General features: G+C 32.1%; 3 protein-coding genes across 3 annotated transcripts; 1 reads left to right on the top strand and 2 right to left on the bottom strand.

Annotated features, from left to right (window-relative positions):
* Nucleotides 1–845: 845 nt before the first annotated feature.
* On the top strand, nucleotides 846–5,856 carry LOC119603445 (serine protease easter-like). Its single transcript, XM_037955487.1, has 3 exons — nucleotides 846–1,002; nucleotides 4,495–4,848; nucleotides 4,909–5,856. The coding sequence occupies exons 1-3, from the start codon at nucleotides 933–935 to the stop codon at nucleotides 5,637–5,639; spliced, it is 1,155 nt and encodes a 384-aa protein (XP_037811415.1). The 5' UTR covers nucleotides 846–932; the 3' UTR covers nucleotides 5,640–5,856.
* A 1,046-nt stretch (nucleotides 5,857–6,902) lies between these two features.
* LOC119603439 (serine protease easter-like) lies at nucleotides 6,903–12,462 on the bottom strand. Its single transcript, XM_037955477.1, has 4 exons — nucleotides 12,439–12,462; nucleotides 12,205–12,385; nucleotides 7,787–8,107; nucleotides 6,903–7,725 (listed from the first exon to the last, which is right to left on the bottom strand). Exons 1-4 carry the CDS (start codon nucleotides 12,460–12,462, stop codon nucleotides 7,010–7,012), a joined length of 1,242 nt encoding a protein of 413 aa, XP_037811405.1. The 3' UTR covers nucleotides 6,903–7,009.
* Nucleotides 11,409–24,189, bottom strand: LOC119603438 (serine/threonine-protein kinase D3). The gene is given in 10 exon segments (XM_037955476.1): nucleotides 11,409–12,663; nucleotides 12,730–12,912; nucleotides 12,975–13,320; nucleotides 13,396–13,604; nucleotides 13,668–14,751; nucleotides 16,070–16,260; nucleotides 16,386–16,523; nucleotides 18,957–19,003; nucleotides 19,005–19,099; nucleotides 23,468–24,189. Coding segments are annotated over 10 exon segments (2,613 nt in total). The 5' UTR covers nucleotides 23,594–24,189; the 3' UTR covers nucleotides 11,409–12,469.
* Nucleotides 24,190–26,391: the final 2,202 nt, after the last annotated feature.

Below are 26,391 nucleotides of genomic sequence, written 5' to 3'. Positions count from 1 at the left end.
ACTTTATAGTTGTTCTAACTAATTTTACAGACAGAGAGGGCTTTCAAACAAAAATCCACTATGGTATTAAATGTAAAATCCCTAGACTTGTACTTTTTCTAAGAGAAAATCTTTAAAATGTTTTACATCCATGTCTAAAAGTGATAATAATTTGTGATCAGTTCTCAGCTTTTGGATAACCTTATTTAAGAGAATAGTTAGTTCTCTTCTCAAACTTTTAGACATCGTTATATTCAGAATATTGAAACTACAGTTAATAATGTTTACTGTGTGTTAATCAAAGATTAATGAATTCTCTTTCGACTTATTGGATATCTCCCCAACCAAAATAGATGTATATAAGCCGAGATGGCACTCAAAGCAAGGGGCTCTTACTATTAGACAAACTGAGCAGAGATAGATGTGTTCGATCGCATACCTGAGACAGAAATTGTTGGGATTTGTGAGAATTTGATCCCACTTAGGAGAACATTAGTAAGATGAAGTGGCTGAAATCTCTATAAATTTTTTGATGATTTTTGGTTGACTTTTCGTGTTTCTTTGTTTATGGGATAATTTCTCCTACGTCTACATTGAGAAAATTTGGTGTTCGATCGTTAAAGCATAAACTTTAAATGACCAACGAAATGAGGTTTATTTCCTATTGTAAATTTACTAAAAATAACAAAAATATCCTACTCATAATCTTTTAATCTATAATAATTTTAGGGTATCATTTAAATTCATCTTAACCGAATGAAAAATTTACAAGCTCCGAAGCATATTAAAACAGAGACTCAAATTCTCTCCTGGATTTCTTAAAAATATATAAAATTAAACTGATGATAAAAAAGAATTTGCTTGAAAGCATTTCATTTTAGTTTTAATTTTAATCTCCTCAGAGTAACAACGTTTCTTGCTATTAAAAATTTAAAATAAATTAAAAAGAAATTATGGGGCAATTATTTAAAATCGTTTGCATTTTAGCAGTATTATTTGTGAATGATTCTTTGTCTCAAAGCAGTGAGTGTGTTTAAATCAAAAATACAAAAAAATACGACAACAATTAAATTAAACCTTAACAAATAATTATAAAGAATACAAAAAAATACGACAACAACACGATCAGTTTCTTATCACAGCAACGGACATTATTGACCCACTGACACTGGGGGTTTAAAAACTTTAGAAAAATTAAAGATTACAAAAAAATGAAAATAAAAAAATAATGTAAACATGATTTGTCCATAAAAAATTTTCACATTATCTAGTAGAAAGGTTGTAAAAGAAAAGCGTTATTGTGTTGCAGTTTTAGTTTGCATTGATCTTGATTTGTTTTTCAATTGCAAAGGAAAGTTATATTGCGTGCAGTGAGAAGATAAAAGAAACCAAGACATTGAATTTTATTTAAAATATATTTAATTAGAAAGTTTTCAAAAAATTTGTTTTTTATATATGTAGATATTAAATTACAAAATTTAAATAATTGTTGGTACCTTTGGATCCATAATAACTGATATGGGATATGTGAAAGTTAAAGGCTTTGGGTGAATTCTATTCTTAATTCCAAATTACCTTTGATTGTGTTCTCTAAAGTGATTGAGCAGAGGCAGGAAGAAGATAGAAATGTCTTTAAATAATCCAATTATCAATGATAGAAATTCCCCCCGGCCCTCACCCTAAGATTCGGAATGGATCTTGTGCCATTTTTTTATAACAGTTTAAATATATTCTATGATTTGTATTGTGTAAAATAACAAAAACTTTTTAACACAACTTTTGCTTAAAGATACCAACTTAAGTACCTTTATTCTTTGGATCCATGATATAATTATTTGCATTCCACGATTAACCTTCTGTTCCCTGATTAAAATCTAAATTTTTGGTCGACATTCCAAATATCTTTAAAGAAGTTAATAGATATGATTTTATATTAAAAATCTTCATCATTTAATCCACAGTCATTCAATGATTAAATATTGATTTTAATGCAATAAGGGAATGAGAACTTCGGGTTCGAATTATGCCGAAAAATTAATCTTAAATATCATTCACCTATAAGCCTGGACTATAATTACACCGAACTGAATTCTGTGTCTTGTGTAGATTTTCGGAAGTGGAGCTTATAGAAGAGTTATGACTAATTATGGGCCAATCCGGGAAAAAATAACAGAATCGTTTTTATATACATATAAAATTTATTGCTCGTTTATTAGTTACGAGGTATTTGCGATTAACAGATTTTCTGGCCCTTATATGAGAGCTATGACCAATTATATGTAGATCAGAAAAAAATTTTCTCTTCAACACATTCCTCTTAAATTTTGACCCGATACGGTTATTTGTTAATGAATTATGTGCGTTTAACTTCGGAACTTTACAAAACGTATTCAAGTTGATGCCCATATCGTGCTCTTTATATGGGAGCTATAAACAATTATAGGCCGTTTTGGAAAAGGGATTTACAATAATTTCTTTTATCCCGATATCCTTATTAGTTCGTGAATTTCGGAAAAAATCAATGAATAATTTGTTTATGTGCAAAATTTTGTTGCCTTTAAATCATTTTCGTAGGTAGATCTTAAATGGGAGCTTTGACCAATTATAGGCCGATACCAAAAATATTTAGCTAATAAATTTGTATATGAATAAATCATATTATTCTTGAATTTTGGCCGATACAGTTAGTTGTTAATGAATTAAAATGGTTTAAATGATTTTGGATCGGGGATGTGTACCTTATATGGGAGCTATGGTCAATTATAAACCGTTTCAGGTTTCAGTTTGCAATACGATTTATGTATATTCTATTTTCAATCGGATTAATCTACCTTCAAAATTTCTTAAATAATTTACTTTAGGTTCTGAAGAAAATAAATTTTAACAAAGGTATTTATGGACCGATCATGCTGATTTTAAATTGAAAGCATGTGCGATAGAATTATTGAAAATTTGGATGTCTCTGATATCTGGGGCTTTCAGAAAATTGATTTTAACATACATACGAACAGAATGAAAGATATTAATAGATTCCGCTATCTATAAGGATTCAGAATACATGCATATGTATGTATACTTTTTGGGATCGAGAATTATATTGTGTGAATTACAAACGGAATGACAAACATAGTTATACCCTTCTGACGAAAATAAGAAGTATAAAAATGGTTCTAATAAAACACTTATTTTTACATTTTGGTTCCATAGAGTTCTTAAATTTTTTCATATAGAAGTGATATCACTTCAATGCAAACGTGATATGTTAAAAAATACCTGTTCCTTTGTTACGCAGTTCTTAATGGTTTACAAATTCTTAAATGCGTTTTTAAACAAATTTTATCCTCCTGAAATGTTGTCTATCTTATATTTATTATAAACACTTAATAATTAGTAACGTATGTTATTAACTGTTTATAAATCTGAGTTGTAGAACTTATCGTACTTATTTAAAAGTAATCTTTTCGAAATGTATTTTTGGAAAATCTAAATTATCTTGCTTATTGAAAAGTTTTGGTATCGTTACTTTTTGCGTTCGTTGTATTAACGAAAGAGGGACAGATATATCTAAATATGGAAGGCTTTGAGAATGAATCAGTCACAGTTGCTTCTCATGAGAGGTTTAAAGTAAAATTGAAATTTCTAGGGTTTTCTTAAAGATTTAATAACAAAATAAAAAAAATCGGTGCAATTTTAAACTTTTTTGTAAATTAACTAGATAATGCGGAATTTGCAGCAATTAAACTAAAAACGATCGAAATAATAACACAGATTGTAACTATTCCGTTCGCAATGTGTGATGGATCTGTTTGTTTCAAAATTTTCTATTAAATTTGTTTGAAATGAATTGAAAAATTTCCTCCTCTAAAGGGGTTATGTTAAAATTAATTGAAAAATTTCAACTTACCAGCTCTGTTTCTAAAACACACCTGTTGTAATTTAGACATCATCTTTATCACTGCAATTTTTATTGTTGTTGTCATATTCCAGTTATATTTAAAAAGTTCAATCACGTTTGCTCGTGTTAAGCTTAAAATATTTATATAACACTCCCCTCTACTGGAGAATTGGTTGAAGTAGCGACTTCTGCTTTTTATTATAAATCTTGTTTAGTAGGTATATGCGTTGTTTTTATGACAGTTTCTTGTTAAGAACGCAATTTTTTTTTGACATGCTTCAGACATTTTTTTATAAAAACTTATTGGGTAGAGAGACCAAAGTATACTTTTCTAAAGGTTTAAGCAGCCTTGAAATCGTTTCTGGTTTTAGAATTTTTCTCTTACATCAAGATATCGTGTCCTTAAAATGAAAAAAAAAACGCTTTTTGGGACATTGTAACAGCGCGAAAACATCTTTAAATAAAGACTTAATCTCTATTTCATACTGGTTCTTTAAATTCGAATGACATTTTACGAAGACAAATCGGATAAATTCACTATATACCTTCCGACAGTAGAATGACTTAAAGTATTTTATTAAAGGACGTCTATTAAACGATCAATATTTTTTCAAAAATAGTTGCATTTCCCGATGGTAGTTGTGGCACTCCCGATGGTTATCAGGGTACATGCATAGATATTTTACAATGTCCTCCACTGCTGCAGTCGTTAAAGAATGTTCAAAGATCTCAACTGGAAACACGTTATCTACAACAGAGTCAATGTGGTAAAAGGGGCAATACCGTACTGGTTTGTTGTCGTTACGATGGTGTTAGTCGCTTTAATAATCCAACACCTTCTATGCCTAGAGATAACTCGAATTTATTGCCCAATATACGACAATGTGGTCGTTCTTTTGACAATCGTATTTATGGTGGTAGTGCTACCAAAATCGATGAATATCCTTGGACTGCTCTAATCGAATATTCAAAACGTAAGTGTTTGTTTGAAAATGTGTAATAAAAAGCTATATTTTCGTTGTGTTAAACTTTAGCCCGCAACGAAAAGGGTCATCATTGTGGAGCCGCTTTGATTAATAATCGTTATGTGATAACTGCTGCTCATTGTGTTACTGGTCGTGGTATACCCGCTGACTGGCAGGCTACCGGTGTACGTTTGGGAGAATGGGATCGTTCCAGTAATCCCGATTGTGAAATATCTGTAACGGGTAAAAGAGATTGTGCCGAACCTCATTTGGATGTTGGCATTGAAGAAATCATTTATCATCCCAACTATAATGCTCAGGCCTCAAATAATTTACATGATATTGCTCTAATACGTCTGGATCGTTATGTTAATTTCAATGATTTCGTTAGCCCCGTCTGCTTGCCCACACAATCTCATTTGCGTACAAAAACATTTGAAAACATTAAAATGGATGTCACCGGCTGGGGCACAACAGAACAGGGTGGCACTAGTGCTTTGAAATTAAAGGCTGGTGTAGATGGTTGGACTTTTGATAGCTGTCGTCAAAAATATGCCACCAAGAGAATCTATTTGCAAGACACTCAAATGTGTGCGGGAGGTGAAGAGGGTGTTGACTCCTGTGGTGGTGATTCTGGCGGTCCATTGGTGGTTAAGGAGAGAGTGGATAATCGTGATGTCTATATGTTGTCTGGTGTTGTATCGTTTGGTCCAAAACCTTGTGGCTTGCCTGGTTGGCCCGGAGTTTATACCCGGGTTGGTGCTTATATCGATTGGATTACACGTACTATTAGAGCTTAAAAAAATCGTGTGTTCTTTGTGTGTATGTGTTTTTTAATTTTATATCTTGCCATTATTTTTAATGCTTACTTAAATATATCATAAATAGTTAACAAAAATATTTTTGCAATATACAAAACAAACCATTATTTTAAAACTCTGATGTTTGTGATGATAATGATGATGTAATAATTTATATTTAACCAAATAAAATGTATATTTATGACATTTTCCATCATTTATGTCATTTGACATTTGTTAGATTTTATGGAAAATATGAGAGATCACATATTTTAGCTATTTTCACATTTGAAGTATTATTTAATGCTCTAATGCCGATTTTAGATTTTTAGGCTATTTTCTCAATTGGATCGTTATTTGAGGCCGATTTTAGATTTGATCACCGATTTTTATAGTTTTCTTGTTTCAGCCAAAGCATGGTCCGAACTGTTTTTATACCCTACACCACTATATATAGTGGGGAGGGTACAATGCGTTTATGCTGATGTTTGTAACACCCAAAAATATTGGTCTTAACCGCTCGAATTTCCCTCCGGGGCATGTTTCCTTAATGGAAGACTTATTCTTATTGTAATGCCGGGGGAAAGAAGTGCTACTAGTACCTCTAGTGTACCGGGACTATAAACTGCTGATAATCAAATATATCCTTGGGTCTTGGGGTCGAACCAGAGAACTACATAACTGGTACCACGAGAACCGGTAACCCCCAGGGCACAGTTTCGGACTTTGTCTTGTTGCGGTTATTGGAAAGGTCCCTTCGAGGTACACGTGTTGGCCGTAGTATAAATCCAAATTTGGCAAGATAATGTCGGTTAAAAGACTGATGCATGGTAAAGTCTTTAATTCGGGATTAGTTCGATTATAGGGGTATACGGACCTACCCACCCGTATACCCAGAGTGAGTGTGTCGGACGTTGTTCTCTATGAGTGTGTCGAATGAATGAATGTGTGCTGCGTTAAATGATGATGGATGAAGAAAGGTTTTGTACAAGCGATACTATTGAATGTTCCTTCTTTGTCCAAGTATGTTAAGGGTTTACTCTGTTCATACCAGATTTATAACAGTGTGTTTTCTGTGAGTAGCAAGAAGTCCTGGTCTAATTTGATTTGATGCTGTTGCCGATTCAACAGAGACCATCCCATCTGTGTTTTTCATATCGGAATGGTCAGAGATTAGATGGCTCGAGTACCTGAGCAAAGTGCTTATTAAAGGATCGGCAGAACAATGTTAAAAATTTGCCATCGGATTATAAGAAGCAGAATGGAGCCAGTAAAGCACTTCGTCATCTTGTCTAACCTTAATATACTTAAATTGAAACAAAATATCTTACTACAATAATTGTTGTATATTCAAAATCAAATTATAAATACTAAGATCTTATATTTTCTAAAATCCAATCCATATAAGGTCCCACCTTTGTAAAAAGCCCTGGCCAACCATCTAAGCCACAGGGTTTTTGAATAAACGATGTTACACCAGATAAAACGTAAACATAACGATTATCTAATTTATCTTTCACAACCAATGATCCACCAGAATCACCATCACAAATACCGACACCTTTTTCACCCCCGGCACACATTTGTTTCAAGCGCAAATATATTCCTTTGGCGGCATACGTTCGACGACATCTCGAAAAGCTCCAACCAGGTAAATTAGCTACCTGTTTTATATTAACTTCATCACTGGTTTTTGAATTATCCCAACCAACGACTTGCATTATAATATTTTTAAATATTCTAACACGCATTTTGGACTGAATGGGCAGACATACGGGACTGATGTAATCGGTGAATTTGATATAGCGATCAAGTCGTATTAAAGCGATATCATTACGATATTTAGCCGCACTATAATTAGAATGAACAATGATTTCTTCTATGCCGACATTTAAATAGGGATCGGCACACTTTTTTTTACCCGTTAGCGTCATCATACAGTCGGGATTAGTGGAGAGATCCCATTCGCCTAAACGTATGCCAGAGATACGCCAATCTGCATGAACTGCAACACATTGAGCAGCAGTTAGCACATAGCGGTTATTAATCAAGGTGGCTCCACAGTGATGACTGGTTTTGTGGTTGCCTAACGTTTAATATAAAATTATATTACTCTTTTTGTAATGTCTTCTTAATTGTATCCTTACCATTTGTGTATTCTATTAAAGCCGCCCAAGGAAATTCCACATTTATATCATTTCCGTAATTGTCTGGAGTAACCCCACATTCATGTGTATTGGGCAATAAATATATGTTGTCCGATTTTTGCAGAGAAATTGTCGTATTATAATGAATTTCATAATTGAAAGGACAGCAAATTAATATAGAATTATCGCTTTCTCTACATTGATTTTGAGTTTCTATCTGCGATTGCGTGGAACATTGTAGAGTATCTGTACATATGCCGGGCAAATCATTCAAAGTAGTGCATGAATTTGTGTTACGAGAACTGCTATTGGGAAGTGTTGCTATAGTTTAAAGGAATAAAAATAAGATATAGTTAAGGAATCATTTTGCTAATTATTTCTTCACGATACTATTTTGATACCAACTATAAATCTAGGACTAAATTAGTTGAAGCCGATTTAGTCCTACCCTTTGTAAAATACTAAAATATTGATCGCATACCCACAAAAGTTGAACCTCAAAATTCAGTCCAGTCTATGGAGGAACAATAAATAGTATCAATTAATAACACCGTGTAACGTTGATAAAGTCGCGCAACCGCACTATTGAGATGGCTTTGTTGTTTCGGCAGCAGCACCTAGGGACGTAATAGGTGGACCGGAGTTCGGCTCCATATTTAATTGAAAATTGACCTACTGTATTAAGTTAACACACTCAACCATGCAGGAATATGGTCGACAAATTAAAGATTAAGTTATACCCAGCTCTACCAACCACCAATTCCAGCTTACAACGCAATTACAACACATAAACATCCTTATCCATCGGCATATGTATCGGTATATGTATCCGATGGGACATCAACTCATATCCAATCTTTGCATTATCAGCTCAAATTCAACGTTTTATTATAAATAGCTTTATTCCTAGTTTCTAGGAACGGTACAAAGTTCCTAGAAACTAGGAATCATATCCCGAATAATATTAAATATAACGATCATTAAGATCGGTCCATAGTTAACACTCTTCACACCTTTTGTTTGTGGGAATATACATACATAGTATGTGTCAGCCCAGGCCGACGGATATTGGTACGGAATAAACCTTTTAAGACTTACTGTTGTGAGGCAAAACATTATTCACAAATAAGGAGGAAATGCAAAAAATTATTAATAATTGATTCATATTTGTTAATGTTCGTTCCTTTTAATAAAATTGTGATGTTGTTAATCACATAAGATTTAAATGAAGACTAACATTGCATTTAATTTCTTTTTAAGAAAATACGAAAATATAATGATGTTGGATACATGTTTTTACACACACTACATAGATTGCATGAGTAATTATTTGCTTGTATTAATGTTTGGCGTGTTTATGCTTAACACCATAATGAGTTACAGCAACGCATAGAAGAAACCTCCTCCAAGAACTTCCGGAATTTCAGAACTCATTTTCTGGTATAAGTTAGGAGATTTAACCTGTGTTAAAAGTGTACATTAGAGTAAAAATAATTAAATTTTTAAATCATATGGGGCCAGCCTAATGTACATACATATGAATATCGAAATTTTCCATAAACCGAAAACTTTAAATTTTTATTACTTTTTCAAAAATATTTAAAATTTTTAATTATGAATCTGTTAGTAAATGGTTTGATATTTTCTAAATTGCACAAAAAAGTAAAATGCTTCTATTATTGTAACAGATGTAGGACATGTATGGTCGAATTTCTTAAACATTCATCAAGTCTAACATACATATAATTTTAATTGTTTAGTCATGAATTTATTATGAATTCTACGGTAAATGATTTTGTTTGTTACAAATATTTATTATGTTAATGGTATATCGTACATAAACATAATGAAAAGAAAGAGAACATCTATCCTCTGCATTCGATTTAAATATGTTCTAAAAGTTCTAACAAGACAGAACAAATAAACACCCTTCTAACTTTCGCACTAGACTATAGACTAGACTATAGACTAGACTATAGACTAGACTATAGACTAGACTATAGACTAGACTATAGACTAGACTATAGACTAGACTATAGACTAGACTATAGACTAGACTATAGACTAGACTATAGACTAGACTATAGACTAGACTATAGACTAGACTATAGACTAGACTATAGACTAGACTATAGACTAGACTATAGACTAGACTATAGACTAGACTATAGACTAGACTATAGACTAGACTATAGACTAGACTATAGACTAGACTATAGACTAGACTATAGACTAGACTATAGACTAGACTATAGACTAGACTATAGACTAGACTATAGACTAGACTATAGACTAGACTATAGACTAGACTATAGACTAGACTATAGACTAGACTATAGACTAGACTATAGACTAGACTATAGACTAGACTATAGACTAGACTATAGACTAGACTATAGACTAGACTATAGACTAGGCTATAGACTAGACTATAGACTAGATATAGACTAGACTAGACTAGATAGACTAGACTATAGACTAGACTATAGACTAGACTATAGACTAGACTATAGACTAGACTATAGACTAGACTATAGACTAGACTATAGACTAGACTATAGACTAGATCTATAGTCTAGTCCTATAGTCTAGTCTATAGTCTAGTCTATAGTCTAGTCTATAGTCTAGTCTATAGTCTAGTCTATAGTCTAGTCTATAGTCTAGTCTATAGTCTAGACTATAGACTAGACTACTAGACTATAGACTAGACTATAGACTAGACTATAGACTAGACTATAGACTAGACTATAGACTAGACTATAGACTAGACTATAGACTAGATGCGAAAAAGAAGTAGAATTTACTCCATGGAAGTACTGAAAAAGACCTGAAGAAGTGTTGATTTCAACACAGGCTTGTCATAGGAGGGATGTCCTTTTATCTGATTCCAAATTCACTACTTCTGAAGTCATTCTCATGAAGTAAATGATAGAATACAGCTAATTTGACTTAAATACATAATTTTAACATTAATTAGGGTAATAGAGACTTAATACGAAACATTTTTTTATCTCATAAAAATCTAAGAACAAAAAATATATCTTCAACATTGAAAAAAATATAATTATTTTTGCTTCTTCGGAAGTCTTAAACATCACTTTCTCAGAAGGTAAACAAATTCAATTAGTGCTACTTTTGAAGTGGTGATAAATGTTATTCTTTTGGAAATACTTCGTTTTATTTTTGCTGGGATGTAATGAAACCATCACACATTGCGAGAAAATATGGATGCAAAATTTTACGATCGTATGGCTCCCTTCATTTTTTGAAATGATTCAAAAAATAAGCAAGTCGCATTAGATTAGGGATGTATTTTTATGTAAACACATACAAAAATAGTGAAACAGCTGTTATAAATCATACGACTTTTATTCTCTTTTTTGTCATTCGGATGGAATTTCATTTTACATTTTCATTAGACATTACGTACGTAAAATGTGATCGTGTAAAGGCTTCTTTAATAATAGCAGTAAATTGCCTTAATTCTAAACAAATAAGTTTATAAGAACAAAAATCTCTATCAAATTCGATAAGGATCCGCTCATAATAGACTCTACCCCTATATAAGCAATAATAGGGATTGTTAAGATGGTAGCAAAGTACACTGGGCGTAATTGGTTGAAATAATAAAAAGTTTATTCAAGTTTATTTTGTAAGCTTTTTACCATTTTTTGTTTATGTCTTTTATAATTTTATTCAGAAAATATTTATCATACTAATGAGCATTAAATATGATCATTTTAAATTTACAATAAGTTGTTTAAAGATATATGTATATATTTAATATAACATTAGTACTTTTAGTATACTATGTTATATATATTTATTTTTAAATTTGTATATTATCTCATTTAAATATATATTTTTTATTTTAATTTAATATTAATAAATTTGTTCTTTATTCAGCGCAAAAAAAGAAAAATTAGAAAATTTAATTTAATTTGTTCGAAGCTATTCTAAAATTTATTTAATATGTTCTTATCAATATTATGTCATTAGGCAATTTCTGTTTTATAATGTAAAATTGAAAACAGAATTTGTTATAAAGTTTAGGTACTTTGTTAAAATACAGAGAGAGAGAGAGAGAAAGTTTTAGTTAAAGTAAAAGTCGTATGACACAGACATAGAAAGCGAGACAAATTTATAGAGATTTCAAAAAATACAAGAGCAATATTTATAAAAGCTTATTGTTAGTAAAAGAGTTTATTAAAAAAAGAAATATTTTAATTAATTTGTAAAATATACAGTTTTCATCGTTGTTCTTGTTGTAAATTTAGCTGCACACATAGTTATACACACTGCCAACCACACAGACAAACACTTAAGCCAAAAGAGAATTAAAAGTAAGAATAGCAGTAGGAAGGATCACTTAATGTGACGACACAAATGAGAGCGCATCCATTTTAAAGCTTTATCACCAATAGCTTCAACTTTTGGTTTTCCGGGCAGACTACGACAGCCACATGTTTCGATAGTTTCTAATTGTGGCAAAGTAGATTTACGTCGCAATTGCTCTTGTTCTGATGGCTGTAGCGTTTGTTGTTCTTGTTGTTGTTTTTCTTGTTCTTCAGGATGAGGTGTTTCAGTGATTTGTTGTGGCTGTTTAGATGCTGTGGTTTGTTGGTTTTCTAATTCTGTTTGGCTGGTGTTGCTAACTGTTTTTGTAATCTGATCATTAACAGGTCACATATCACCGGTGCTAGCCCATCTCATGTCATCGGCCTCGTGTGTTAAATAGCGTGTACCCACTTGAGCTTCTAAATTACGCAAATCACGATAGGTTTGCTTGTCCTGCAGCCAATAATGCTGCAGACTCTTGTCCACCGTATAACGTTTTCGTTGTTTCACTTGCAGCAAATTATTGATCAAATCAATAGCTTTAACGAAATAACATTTTGTATAAGTTTTGTGGATTAAAAGAATGTAATGAATTTCTTTCTTACCATTCGATGATATTTCTTTCCAGGGATTTGGTGGATACATAAAGGCGGCATTTTGTATTTGATCATTTATGTCCTCTTCCTCATTGAAAGGGAATGTACCGCTCAGACTTACATAAATGATCACACCCACACTCCACATATCCAAAGAACGATTATAACCTTTATTGCGCAAAACCTCGGGAGCTAAATTTAAATTTTATATAGTCAAATATATATATGATACTCTGCTAACAATTTGATTTTACCTAAATAGGCTGGTGTGCCCACCACCGATCTTCTGAATGATTTCTCTCCTATAATGCGCGCATAACCAAAATCACATAATTTGACTTGAGGAAATTCGGCATCAGATGAGAGCAATACATTCTCGGGTTTTAAATCACAATGCACAATATTCTGACTGTGCAAATGCTTGAGAGCAATAAGTATTTGTGTTATAAGAAATTTCGTTACTCTTTCGCTGAGACGTCCTCTTTCGTGCGAAAGTATCATTTCCAACATATCACCTTTGAGTTTTTCCATAACCACAAATATTCTTTCTGGGGTTTCGAACATACGTTCGAGATTTACCACTCCACAATGGGAAATGTTCTGTTATAAATATAAAAAAGAAAACGTTTAATAGATAACACTAAACGGGGTTAGAAAATGAGTCCATTTACACACCTGTAATATGGCCACTTCATTCTTTAATTGAGCTTCTTGTTTTGTGGGAAATCTTAATTTGTCTATGACCTTAATGGCCACTTCTCGTTTGGTTTTCTTGTGAACACCACCATAGACTACACCAAATTGACCCGAGCCTAATACCTCATCGGGGAATATTTGATATAATTGACCCATATCTTGTATATTATCCTCGGATTCGCAACATTCTGTCAACAAACATACACACACAAATATTATATTAAACCAATATTAAGTAATTGCCAACTTACGTGTATTGGTAACATGCATGTAGGCCTGTTTTATGGATGTTTCCCAACTTTTTGCTATATCTGTGCCGATACCACTATCCGGTGGTGGTAAACGTACAGCCTGCTCCTCTCTAACACCCGCCAAAGGATCTTGACCCGCATAGTAAGTGACATTGGCGGTGCGTATTTCGAAACAATAATTATTATCCACCCTAACATCATTGTTAGTCTCTATAAGTTGTATATCGGCCAAGGGAATTTCCTTGTGATATTTACTACCCTGTTCCGAGATGAACAGTGTTATGGTCTTCGAATCTAAACGCCAGAAATAACGTTTTACTGTACTATCCAAACTGGTGAAATGCACCAGCCAACCTTCCTTAATGGCTTGACCACCACGTTTTTTGGTGTGTTTAACTGATTGCACGATACGCATTAGGGGTATATTGGCACTAGGTGATGATGAAGAACTTGATTGTTCCGATTGTCCATCTACAGATTGTCCCTCAGCCATACATCTCGAATCTCTATTGTACGATGTACGTTCATTTGTGGCCACTAGACCATTTACCAATTCGGGTGGTGAATTATGAGCATTTGTGGTGGTCTTAGCACCCATGACATTACCCATGCGTCCCTGTTTTACCGCCATTATATTATTACCACCACCATAACCTGTTCGGCTAGTGTTGAATTCATTTGAGGCATTATCATCGAAATCACTATCATCGAATTCTTCCTTAAAGAAATTATCACGTTCCTTATGGGCTGCATGTGTGGGTGTGTACGTTGATTCATTGTAGTCCCCATGACTCAACTGCCGTTCACCGGTACAGTCTTGTGGTACTTTATCCATACATTTCTTATGTGTATTATATTGGCAATCACGGCATTGTAGACCCTGTTTGAATAGGCCCTTCAGTAGTTTTTTACAATATTGACAAACGGTCGGTATACCATAGGTGTGCACCATAAACGTATGTGGAATGCGTATATTCTGATAGGCAGATGTTGTGGCACATATACCGGTATTGGCAAGCAGCTGGCCATTTCGACTACCGGCCGAGGAAGAACGTTGATGACTTCTATGGTAAATTGGCACATTCTGAAAGTTTGCGAAAGAGCACAATTATTATGACATTTATAAGAATGCGAATCAAAGGGGAGTTGAAATATGTATATCTATGTGTTTTTTTTCTATGAAATAAATCGCTTTCTTAAATTCTGTAGAGTTCGGTTCATAATGCCCTCTACAAGTTACTATCAGGGAATAAATGACCAAAGTTCTGGTTTCAGGAGCCTGCACCAGGCCCGACAGAGGCCTAGATGCCACCAGAGACAATAGGCCCTATGGAGGCCTAGGTATATTTCGTCGAATTTGATGTAACATACATTCTCCTTTCAAACTAACTAATGGGTCTGCATGTGACGTGTCGAGCATGTGCTCTGAAATGACCATCTGCCCTAAGGTCATTTCAGCGCACATGCTCGACACGATTCCTTGTTTTGATAGGAAATAGAATTAATATATTAGACCTGGTGGATCAGTCGTACATCGATATTAGTTTGCTATCAGAGTTTCGAGGGGAATAATTTGAAAATTCTTTTGGAAATAGAACTCATTTTTTTCTATAACAACATTTTTAACAAGTTGAAATTAAAAACTCTGTGTTGGATAAAATTTCAGATTAGAATTGAATAAAAACAAAACATACATCGAGAAGTTCACTTTCTATTTTCAATGGAGATTAGGAGATTAAGTTAAGGGCCGGCCTTGTAAAGGTTTTTATAAAAAAATTATGTTTGAACTTAAATCTTTTTTTAGTTAAAATTTCCTATTAAAATCTAACTTTCTAAATATATCCTACTATATATGTATTTCCATATTTTGTAAAGATCTGGTTTAAGTATGAGTGATATTCAATCAATACAGAAAAAATCATAAAAAATTAAAAAACGACACATCCAACAATTTGTTTTAAAAATTAAAAGATTTTATTAAAATAAAAATTTAAATTAACAAAAATCGAAGTAAATAAAAATATATCATTAATACAAATACACGTGGTAAACACAAAGAAAAATTTAAATGAAAAAATTATGTAAGTAAAAAACAATAGATAATTAATATACAGTTACAAAATTAAACTCTCAAGAAAATAAACCAGATCTTAAGAACAAAATATCTAAATATTCGAGTTAAAATAAGTTTTGAGTCAAATCAGAAATGCATTATTTACTAAAAAGTGAAAAACCCAGCACCACATTTAAATAAACTAGTTACAAGAGTAAGAGAAAAAATACTCTAAAAATACTATTAAACAAATTCTAAACAAGGGTCACGAAATTTTTCTTTAGTTAAAGGCCTATGAATTTCAATTAATTCTTAATTTATCACTCATAAGATCAGACATCCGTTTTACCAGAGAACTCCCCGAATCATTTTTGGCTTGTTGTTCATCATTCGAAATAAGAGATTGTGTTGAACCGCCCGAAGGACTTCTGGGTGGCTGCAGCAAAGAGGAACGTTTGGAGGAATTACTCAGATCATTGGAACGATTACAATTATTGGGTATTTTAACTACACAACGTTTGTGATAATTCTGACCACAACCTAAAGAAAAAAAAAAAAAAAAAAAAAAAAACAAAAAGAAATTAATTATTTTCGTTTATATTGTTATTAAAAATGTTCTTAGTTTTTACTACTAATGCATTTTTTGATTTCTGTTAACTACTTACCATCACATTTAAGACCTTGACGCACTAAACCAAATAACATTTCACCACAGAAATCACAGAATGTCGGCGCCTTGTATGAGTGCACATTTAGGTTATGTGGTTTTAATGTTGGCATATCCGATGTTGGATATAGAATCGCTGTAACAAAGAAATGAAAAAATGGAAGATTACTCTAAAGAAAATATAAAACGATTTTTACTTTCATGCTCAGAACATAACAATGACAATTAAACAGAATGTGGGACTATACGTATTACGAGGAAGCTTTAATTAGGGCGGAAATGGCGCAATATACTTTCTCCGAATTAAATCGATTTCTATCGGCTTTGAAATTTTAAAATAAACATTCTCAAATTAATTTGGCGTTAGGAAAAGACTATAAACTATACTATAGACTAGACTATAGGCTAGACTACAGACTAGACTATAGACCAGACAATAGATTAGACTATAGACTAGACTATAGACTCGATTATAGACTAAACTAAATACTAGACTATAGACTAGACTATAGACTAGACTATAGACTAGACTATAGACTAGACTATAGACTAGACTATAGACTAGACTATAGACTAGACTATAGACTAGACTATAGACTAGACTAAGACTAGACTATAGACTAGACTATAGACTAGACTATAGACTAGACTATACTGACTAGACTAGATAGACTAGACTATAGACTAGACTATAGACTAGACTATAGACTAGACTATAGACTAGACTATAGACTAGACTATAGACTAGACTATAGACTAGACTATAGACTAGACTATAGACTAGACTATAGACTAGACTATAGACTAGACTATAGACTAGACTATAGACTAGACTATAGACTACTAGACTATAGACTAGACTATAGACTAGACTATAGACTAGACTATAGACTAGGACTATAGACTAGACTATAGACTAGACTATAGACTAGACTATAGACTAGACTATAGACTAGACTATAGACTAGACTATAGACTAGACTATAGACTAGACTATAGACTAGACTATAGACTAGACTATAGACTAGACTATAGACTAGACTATAGACTAGACTATAGACTAGACTATAGACTAGACTATAGACTAGACTATAGACTAGACTATAGACTAGACTATAGACTAGACTATAGACTAGACATAGACTACTATAGACTACTATAGACTAGACTATAGACTAGACTATAGACTAGACTATAGACTAGACTATAGACTAGACTATAGACTAGACTATAGACTAGACTATAGACTAGACTATAGACTAGACTATAGACTAGACTATAGACTAGACTATAGACTAGACTATAGACTAGACTATAGACTAGACTATAGACTAGACTATAGACTAGACTATAGACTAGACTATAGACTAGACTATAGACTAGACTATAGACTAGACTATAGACTAGACTATAGACTAGACTATAGACTAGACTATAGACTAGACTATAGACTAGACTATAGACTAGACTATAGACTAGACTATAGACTAGACTATAGACTAGACTATAGACTAGACTAAGACTAGACTATAGACTAGACTATAGACTAGACTATAGACTAGACTATAGACTAGACTATAGACTAGACTATAGACTAGACTATAGACTAGACTATAGACTAGACTATAGACTAGACTATAGACTAGACTATAGACTAGACTATAGACTAGACTATAGACTAGACTATAGACTAGACTATAGACTAGACTATAGACTAGACTATAGACTAGACTATAGACTAGACTATAGACTAGACTATAGACTAGACTATAGACTAGACTATAGACTAGACTATAGACTAGACTATAGACTAGACTATAGACTAGACTATAGACTAGACTATAGACTAGACTATAGACTAGACTATAGACTAGACTATAGACTAGACTATAGACTAGACTATAGACTAGACTATAGACTAGACTATAGACTAGACTATAGACTATAGAGACTAGACTTAGACTAGACTATAGACTAGACTATAGACTAGACTATAGACTAGACTATAGACTAGACTATAGACTAGACTATAGACTAGACTATAGACTAGACTATAGACTAGACTATAGACTAGACTATAGACTAGACTATAGACTAGACTATAGACTAGACTATAGACTAGACTATAGACTAGACTATAGACTAGACTATAGACTAGACTATAGACTAGACTATAGACTAGACTATAGACTAGACTATAGACTAGACTATAGACTAGACTATAGACTAGACTATAGACTAGACTATAACTAGACTATAGACTAGACTATAGACTAGACTATAGACTAGACTATAGACTAGACTATAGACTAGACTATAGAATATAGACTATACTATGAACTGGACTAGGTTATAGACTTGTCCAGCGCTTAAAAGTTGTGGGGGTACCGCAGTATTTTTCCATATCAATATTATCAGTAAACCAAACTACTGTAAACACCCTCGTATTTCCTATTCCCTCAATCTTTCATATTTTACACAAACAACAGCATAAAAATAAAGTTTTCAGTTAATGTTTGAAATAAGTTTTTTCTTTTTTTTAATGATTTTAATTCTTTTTCCAACTTACGACTTGCTGTGAGAACAATTTCCACTAAAGTTTCATCTACCATCTCCGGCGGAATTGATAATGTGCAAAACATTGGGACTGTTGTAATCATGACGAAATAGCAATATACGTTCTGAGAGGTAGGTCAAACCACTGTCGGGTATCTGAAATAAAAACAATAATAATAGTAATGACGATAATTGTAATAAAAACTTATGAAATATAAATTTTAATCTATTTAACAATTAAATTTTATATGCTCGACTAATTACAAAATGCAGTTGAGCAGGAATTGTTAATTGGTTTTTACTACTTGACTACTGGTCTCAATAAAAATACATAAGTTTTATGAATGTGTCTTTCAAGTTTTTCTTCCTTTGCTCCTTGTTCTTTATTTTTTTTTTTAATTTTACGGCCACAATGTTATTTTTGTTTTTGCTCCAAAACTAATTATGGTTTATGTAAGTCAGTAATTACTAATTTAATAAATTTGATTGCGTTCTTTATATGTGATGAATGGCGTATGTATGTATGTGTTCTGTGTGTTGGTATTTTAATTGCAAATATAATTTTGTTTAATTTATTTTTATTCCTTTATTTACGCGCTAAATTTTTGTATTTTTACCATAAAAGTAAAATATTATTGCGAATCGAATAACTTGACAATAAAATGGCATTTCACTAAATTCTTCATTTTATTAGATACAATATGTAGACAAATAAAAGTTTAATTATTCAGTGGTCTCTATCATCTTTCAACTCTTCCTGCTGTTTCAGCTTTATCGTCTTCCACTTTTCTACATTTTCCCTTGAATTGGCCAATTTACTGATTTTATAAAAGATCGGCACGCAACAGAGACAGGCCAAAAAATAATATTTCCAAATCCATTGTTTTTTGATATAATGGCGAAAAGGAAATTGAGCAATTTTTGCCGTAAATGTATAGGGAAATTTCATTTGTCTTGAATGGTTTGCTGGGGATTGCTTGCTCATAATGGATCGGGAAAAGATCGAAAATTCTAAAGAAATATTAATTTTATGTAACTTTTTATTTTTTAATACAAATTGACTTTTAAAATGTTTTTTAATTACAAAAATACAATCATATCTATGGTTATAAGTAATATCCGCTCAAGTCGGCTTAAGAAGATATCTAACAAAGTCTATTTTTTTTAGCTTAGATATGCTATTTATAAAAATTCTCTAATAATTACTATTTTAAAGTCCAAAAAATTGCTTACCCTTTCAACACACCTTATATAGCAAACAGTTTATTTAATTTAATATTATTCCAATTTCTTCTGCCTTTCCCTAACTTCTATATGCAATCTTTTTGATTAAGTTACTATTAACTTATTTGTAAATTTATTTAACCCACGTGGTTTATGTCAAATGGGATTTACTATGCCAGCTGCCTGAAAGTACTCTGGCGTTAGAAAATCCCCCTTACGTCCCCTATTTCTTCGCCCACAATTTTTACTCTTCTGAGGTTGTTTTATAACACAGGCACTGTGTGCTAGAATTGTATTTGGTTAACGTTAAAACTTTGTTTATTTTAAACATTCATTTATTCCATGTTCAAGTATACAGTTCTGTCATTCTTGCTTTAACACCGCATGTATAATACATACTCATGTGTATGTTTGGTTATATGTATTGCTGTGTGTCATCAATTCTCGTGGGATGTTGTTGAAATATGTGTTTCAACTAAGGAATGAAAGAACGAACGAAGGAACGTAACAACTGTCCAATAATGTTAAATGCCTGATAACAGCTAACAGCAGCAGCAGGAATGACAGCGCAACAGCAAATGTATGACACAAAATTACGTTTGACATGAAATTATACATATTTCCATATTTGTTTTAAAACAAGTCAACACGTTTGTTTTATTCCTTTTTTGCTTTTTGTAGAATTATTAAAAAAAAAACGCTGTCAAAGGACTCAATTATAAAGAGGAAAAAAAAAAATGCATTCTTACTCCTGTATGCAGTTTTTCCTTCTTCCAATGGTTGTGAATGATTAAACATCTGCGATAAGAAACCAATTTAGAAAATAGGTTTTTTAGGAGGTTTTCCAGAAAAAACATGGATATATGTATCGTCTTTACTCACATACATATAAGTTTTTAATACATACATACATACATACATACATAGTATGTTTGCATGATATATGTATGTATAAAACTGCACTGAAATAAGCAATAACATGATTTAACTAAATATTGAACAATTTTGTTGAAACCATTCCATCTTAATCCATTCAAACACTGAAAATGATCCATGTTTAACTTAACGAAATAAAAAATTCGTAATATTGACGAAAATTTCGTGTGTAATACGAAATATTATTTTATAACGTTTCGAAATTAAAAAGTATTTCTAAAATAAACAAATTTTTATCTAAAATTATTTTGCATTATATATTCTAAAACATTTCGTGCAATTTCGTATATATTACGAAACAATTTCATAGTACGAAACCACAAACCATTTCGTACAATGTACAACATTTTTCATATATATTAGGCAAGGATTATTTTCAGTGCAGTGCCACATTTTAGTCCATTCTAGTTCGTCAAAATTCTTAAAACACGTAAATCGAAAGAGGGCGTGGCTATGATAATACCTCCCATATCTTTTGGACGGTTATAACTACGTTTATGTCACGCATGTGCATTAGATATAAGATAATATTTTTAAAGTGGAAAAGATATTCAATCAGTAAATGATAAAAATGTTCCGTTCAGATAATTGTACTAATATCTCCCAAAATTTCTGGATCACAAAAGAAAGCTATTAAAATTCATACTACAGATATTAGTGAATGCACTTATATAGTCCGACGATCAAATTGTATACTTTTTGGAACTTTAGGGTCACATGTCTCTACGAGCAAACATCTTATCGAATTTCTTTCGATGATTCTATGCTACTGGAAGTCTTAGGTCAAATATAAATATATATAAATTTCGAAAATCGAACAATTATCTGGCAGTACTATTTTGCCACAAATCTTCGGACCGAATATTAAAATAAGTTTTTGGAAGCCCTAGAATCTGGGGCCCAGATATTTTTGGAATCTTAGATTATTCGATTAGATATGCTTTTTGCTATTTAATACGAGTAAAATCGATCTATAAGTATCTGAGATATATATTTTATATTAAAGAATATGTAGAATATTGTAGAATATGTTTTGTAGTTTATTTGTTTGTTGATCTTACGAATTTTAAAATCTTCTATACCCAGCTAAAAAAGATTATGTATGGATCATATATGAAGCATATATTTTCATATATGTTCATATCCGAAATGCCGCGCCTACATATAAAATAGGTATTTAAAGTAGAATATCTCAGAAACTCCACAAGTCCACAAATTTTGTATGGGCAACTTTGACATCCATAAGAACTCATGAGGATAAAATGTGCAGCCTAGCTATACTGGGCGTGGCACCTCCCATATAAAGAAGATATTAAACTAGTTTATCTGAGAATATATAACAGCTAGAGTCCTCATTTTTTAGAGACACTTTAGTATCAATATGAATGTTTAGGGCAAAAATTTGGCGGACTAGAAATTTAGGGGGGTGGGGGTTCACCTCCCCTATGAATTAAATACTAAAATTCATTTATCTGGGAATCTATTGTAGATGAAATCTTAAAATTTTGCACAAAAACCTTTAGCATCCATGAGAATATTTAAAATAAAAAGGAGCGGACATTCATAAGGAGGTCTTGGCACCTCCCATAGGATTGAATACAAAAATTCGTATATCTGGGAAACTGTTAGAGCAGTTAGAGTTAGAGGTGGTAGCAAAGCACACTGGGTATAGCAGTGTAATATAAAGCATGAAGTTACAAAATAAAATAAGTCAATTAATTATAAAAAGTAGGCGGAGATGCTAGTAGTACTTAAAAAACAGCTAATGTAATGATTCTGAAATAAATAATAGCTTTTCGATTATCTTTAATATACTATCGATTATACTACATAACAACAATTCCAGTTATTTGATAAGAAAGTTTGGCGGATTGTGTGTTATGCATAAAATATCGGCATATATAGAACCAAAATTCGATGGGGCTCAAATACCATTTTCACCATAGTTCATATACAAAAATTCACTTAACAAAAGATAATTCTCATATAAAGTTATATTAAAAGACCAAAGTGAAAAAAGAAGACTGAAGTTAAACATTGTTGGTAATACATAGTTGATTAACTAATTAACTTTTTGTCCTTTTGGAAATACTTGTAGATATACAACTAAAGTAGAGTATGTAAACATGTAAATAGTAGACACATAAAGACCTATAAATATTTGCTAAAACTTTGATGACTTAAATGTTCATGTCATCACAAATAAACAAGTTTATCATTGACATTGTCATCATCATCATCATCTACATACATAAGTTAAGTCATGTACTACTACTACTACTACAGCTATCTACCAGTATTTGGAACTAAATCTAACATATACCCTTTACACCCGTTTGTTTGCTTTTCTTTTCTCTCACTTACCTTTGTGTTGATAAATTCACATGCCAAATCCTTGAGTGTTTTCAATGTTAAAACATTGGCAGCAACTGAAACTGCATCACGTATACTGCCAAATTGAAAGAGAAAGGTCACCTCTGGCCCCTCCATAATAACGTTAGGCACTGTGCTGCTGTTTGCAATGATGCCGCCAGTGCCAGCACGTTGTTGCTGTGGATGATGGTGGTGGTGTTGGTGTTGGTATTGCTGCTGGTGTTGTTGCTGTGGAATAGTTTGATTGTGATGTTGTTGTTGTTGATGAAAATGAGCCGCCAGTGCAATAACTTTTTATACCTTTTGGGAATGAAATAAAACTATGTCTTTTTTTCCAGTTGTAATGGTTTTTTGTTTTCCTTTTTTGATTCTTCTCCAAATGAATAGACAAATTTCCACTTTTCTTTGCTTTTAAAAGTTTTCTTAGATTTTCTTTTCAGCTTTCTTTTGCTGTTTGTTGATTAATTGTCTTTATTGTTTTCAGTTTTTAGGTGGCATAAGTTTTATATGTAGTTTTTATTTTGGCTGATTTCTTGAGTCTTGTATTTTTTATTTAGCTTTAGGTCTAACGCCTGCCTTTTGCCTGCTTGTATTTATGGGTTGATTTTGGGTGGGTGTTTATTAAATGTTGTTGATGGCTTTTTAGTTACTTTCAGTAGTGTGTTGATTAATATTGGACGTCAATGTTGGTTTAATATTTACTTTAGCTTATTCTGTAAAGTATATAAAATGATAAATTGTTAATAATTTATTTACCAGACCTTATACTAAAAAAAAAAAAAATATTACAATTTTCCATACATTTATGCATAAATATTTAATTTGATTAAGTTGTTAGGTCATGTTATGTAGATACAAGAGTCATAAAACAAAAAGAATAATAAAAACATGTTTAATAAATAACCCACTTAACAAAGAAAGCAAATTAATTTATGAGACAAATTGTGGAGCAAATTTTCTTTAACCGAATAAATGGGTCATGAAAATGAGTAGTGGATAATTAAGACTAGGCTATAGTTCATGTAAATACTATTTTTGTTAAATTCTCTTTAAAATGTATCCATATCTTTGGGACCCAAATCTTCAACTATTCTATCAGACATGCTTTCGATAAGTTTTGCATTTAAAAGCAGCAAAATCGTTCAATAGATAACGAAGTTATGGGCCAAAATCCGAGGCAACCTCTTAAAAATTTCATCTAACAAGTAAGAGTACTATATTCGGCTGTGCCGAATCTTATATACCCTTCACCATGATGTGTTAAAAAACAGTCAGTACGAATTTTATTACAAAAAAATCAAAAAATACCAATTGTATCCCATTTTATACGTTCTTACTTAATCCGTGCTCTTCATGCTTAATTTCATATTTCTAGGTTCAATATTATAGAAATTTCAAAAAGTACCCTTTGTAGAACGAAAAAGTACCAAAAAGTCCCCTTTTTTGTGCTCTGGCCTAATCCGGGCTCTCTTTAATACCATGTTTCTAGGTTCAATATTATAGAAAATTCAAAGAGTACCTTTTGTATAACGAAAAAGTACCAAAAAATCCCTTTTTATAGGTTCTTACTTACCCCCTCATTTTATAAAACGAAACTTTCGTTAACGTAAAAAAATTGTATGAAGAATACTGGGAAATTTATGAAAATTTTAATTTTTTCCATACAAATTTTTTTGAACGTTTGTCGTTTCGTTTTATAAAATGAGACCCTTAGTCAAGGTCCTACATGCTAAATTTCATGTTTCTAGGTTCAATATTATAGAAAATTCAAAAAGTACCTTTTGAAGAACGAAAAAGTACCAAAAAGTGCCCTTTAATGTGTTCTCGCAGATATCTGGGGTCTTCTGAAAACTGATTTCAACATACACACAGAGAGACAGACAGACAGACAGACAGACAGACAGACGGACATGGCAAAATCGACTCCGCTATCTATAAGGATCCAGAATATATTTACTTTATAGGGTCGGAAAATTATATTATAGAAATTACAAACGGAATGAAAAACTTATATATACCCTTCTCACGAAGGTGAAGGGTATAAAAATTAGGTTTTTTGTGCATGCTTAGACAGAACAACAAGTTAAACGTTGTTATTGTAGTTAGTTTGTTTCCTTATAAAAACAAAACGGAGCAATAGCAAGAAGTTATGTTTAAAGCTGTGTGTTGCTATACCCTACACCACTATAGTGGGCAGGATATTATGCATTTGTATTGATGTTTGTTACACTCAAAAATATTGGTCCTACATTTACCTTAAAGTATACCAATCGGCTCAGAATCCCTTTCTGAGTCGATTAAGCTATGTCTGTCCGTCTGTCTGCCTGTCTGTCTGTCTGTCTGTCTGTCTGTCTGTCTGTCTGTCTGTCTGTCTGTCTGTCTGTCTGTCTTTCTGTCTGTCTGTCTGTCTGTCTGTCTGTCTGTCTGTCTGTCTGTCTGTCTGTCTGTCTGTCTGCCTGTCTGTCTGTCTGTCTGTCTGTCTGTCCGTCTGTGTGTCCATGTAAAACTCGAATTATTAAGAAAATTAAAATTTCTGGTGAATTTTTGAATTTCAGAAGAAATTTCGAATTTCAATTGAAATTTTGTTAAGTTTCGACGTTCTTTCAACAACAATAAATATTAAGAAAATGATAATTGCTAAAACTTTCGCAAATTTTATAACATTTCTTTTTTCATATTGGGAAAGTAGAAAGATGATGCATTCAACAGAAAGAAGCACAGCTAACTGACAACGCTGATCTACTTAATTAAATATCTGTGCAGATATACTATTTCCATTAACATTTCTCATTTTCTCTTAAAGTATGTTGTCTTTTTGTTATTGCTTACAATATTAAGACAAAACTTAATCTAACACGTAATTAAATGTCACTTGCAAATTAAATCAAATAGAACGAAAACATCAAGAAAACATA

Source organism: Lucilia sericata, unplaced genomic scaffold (genome assembly GCF_015586225.1).
Source record: "Lucilia sericata isolate MDLA Ls3-8-SP2 unplaced genomic scaffold, ASM1558622v1 Contig000307F_arrow, whole genome shotgun sequence".
NCBI lineage: Eukaryota > Metazoa > Arthropoda > Insecta > Diptera > Calliphoridae > Lucilia > Lucilia sericata.
This window is presented reverse-complemented; position numbering and strand designations above follow the sequence as displayed.

Excerpts from the sequence above, each read along its gene's own strand:
- LOC119603445 (XM_037955487.1), top strand. The coding sequence starts at position 933 with ATGGGGCAATTATTTAAAATCGTTTGCATTTTAGCAGTATTATTTGTG. Across the intron at positions 1,003-4,494 it reads TGATTCTTTGTCTCAAAGCA|TTGCATTTCCCGATGGTAGT; the intron begins GTGAGTGTGTTT and ends TTTCAAAAATAG. Across the intron at positions 4,849-4,908 it reads TCTAATCGAATATTCAAAAC|CCCGCAACGAAAAGGGTCAT; the intron begins GTAAGTGTTTGT and ends GTTAAACTTTAG.
- LOC119603439 (XM_037955477.1), bottom strand. The coding sequence starts at position 12,462 with ATGATCAGATTACAAAAACAGTTA. Across the intron at positions 12,386-12,438 it reads TCAGATTACAAAAACAGTTA|CCACAACAAATCACTGAAAC; the intron begins GCAACACCAGCC and ends GCATCTAAACAG. Across the intron at positions 7,726-7,786 it reads TTTAATAGAATACACAAATG|GCAACCACAAAACCAGTCAT; the intron begins GTAAGGATACAA and ends ATTAAACGTTAG.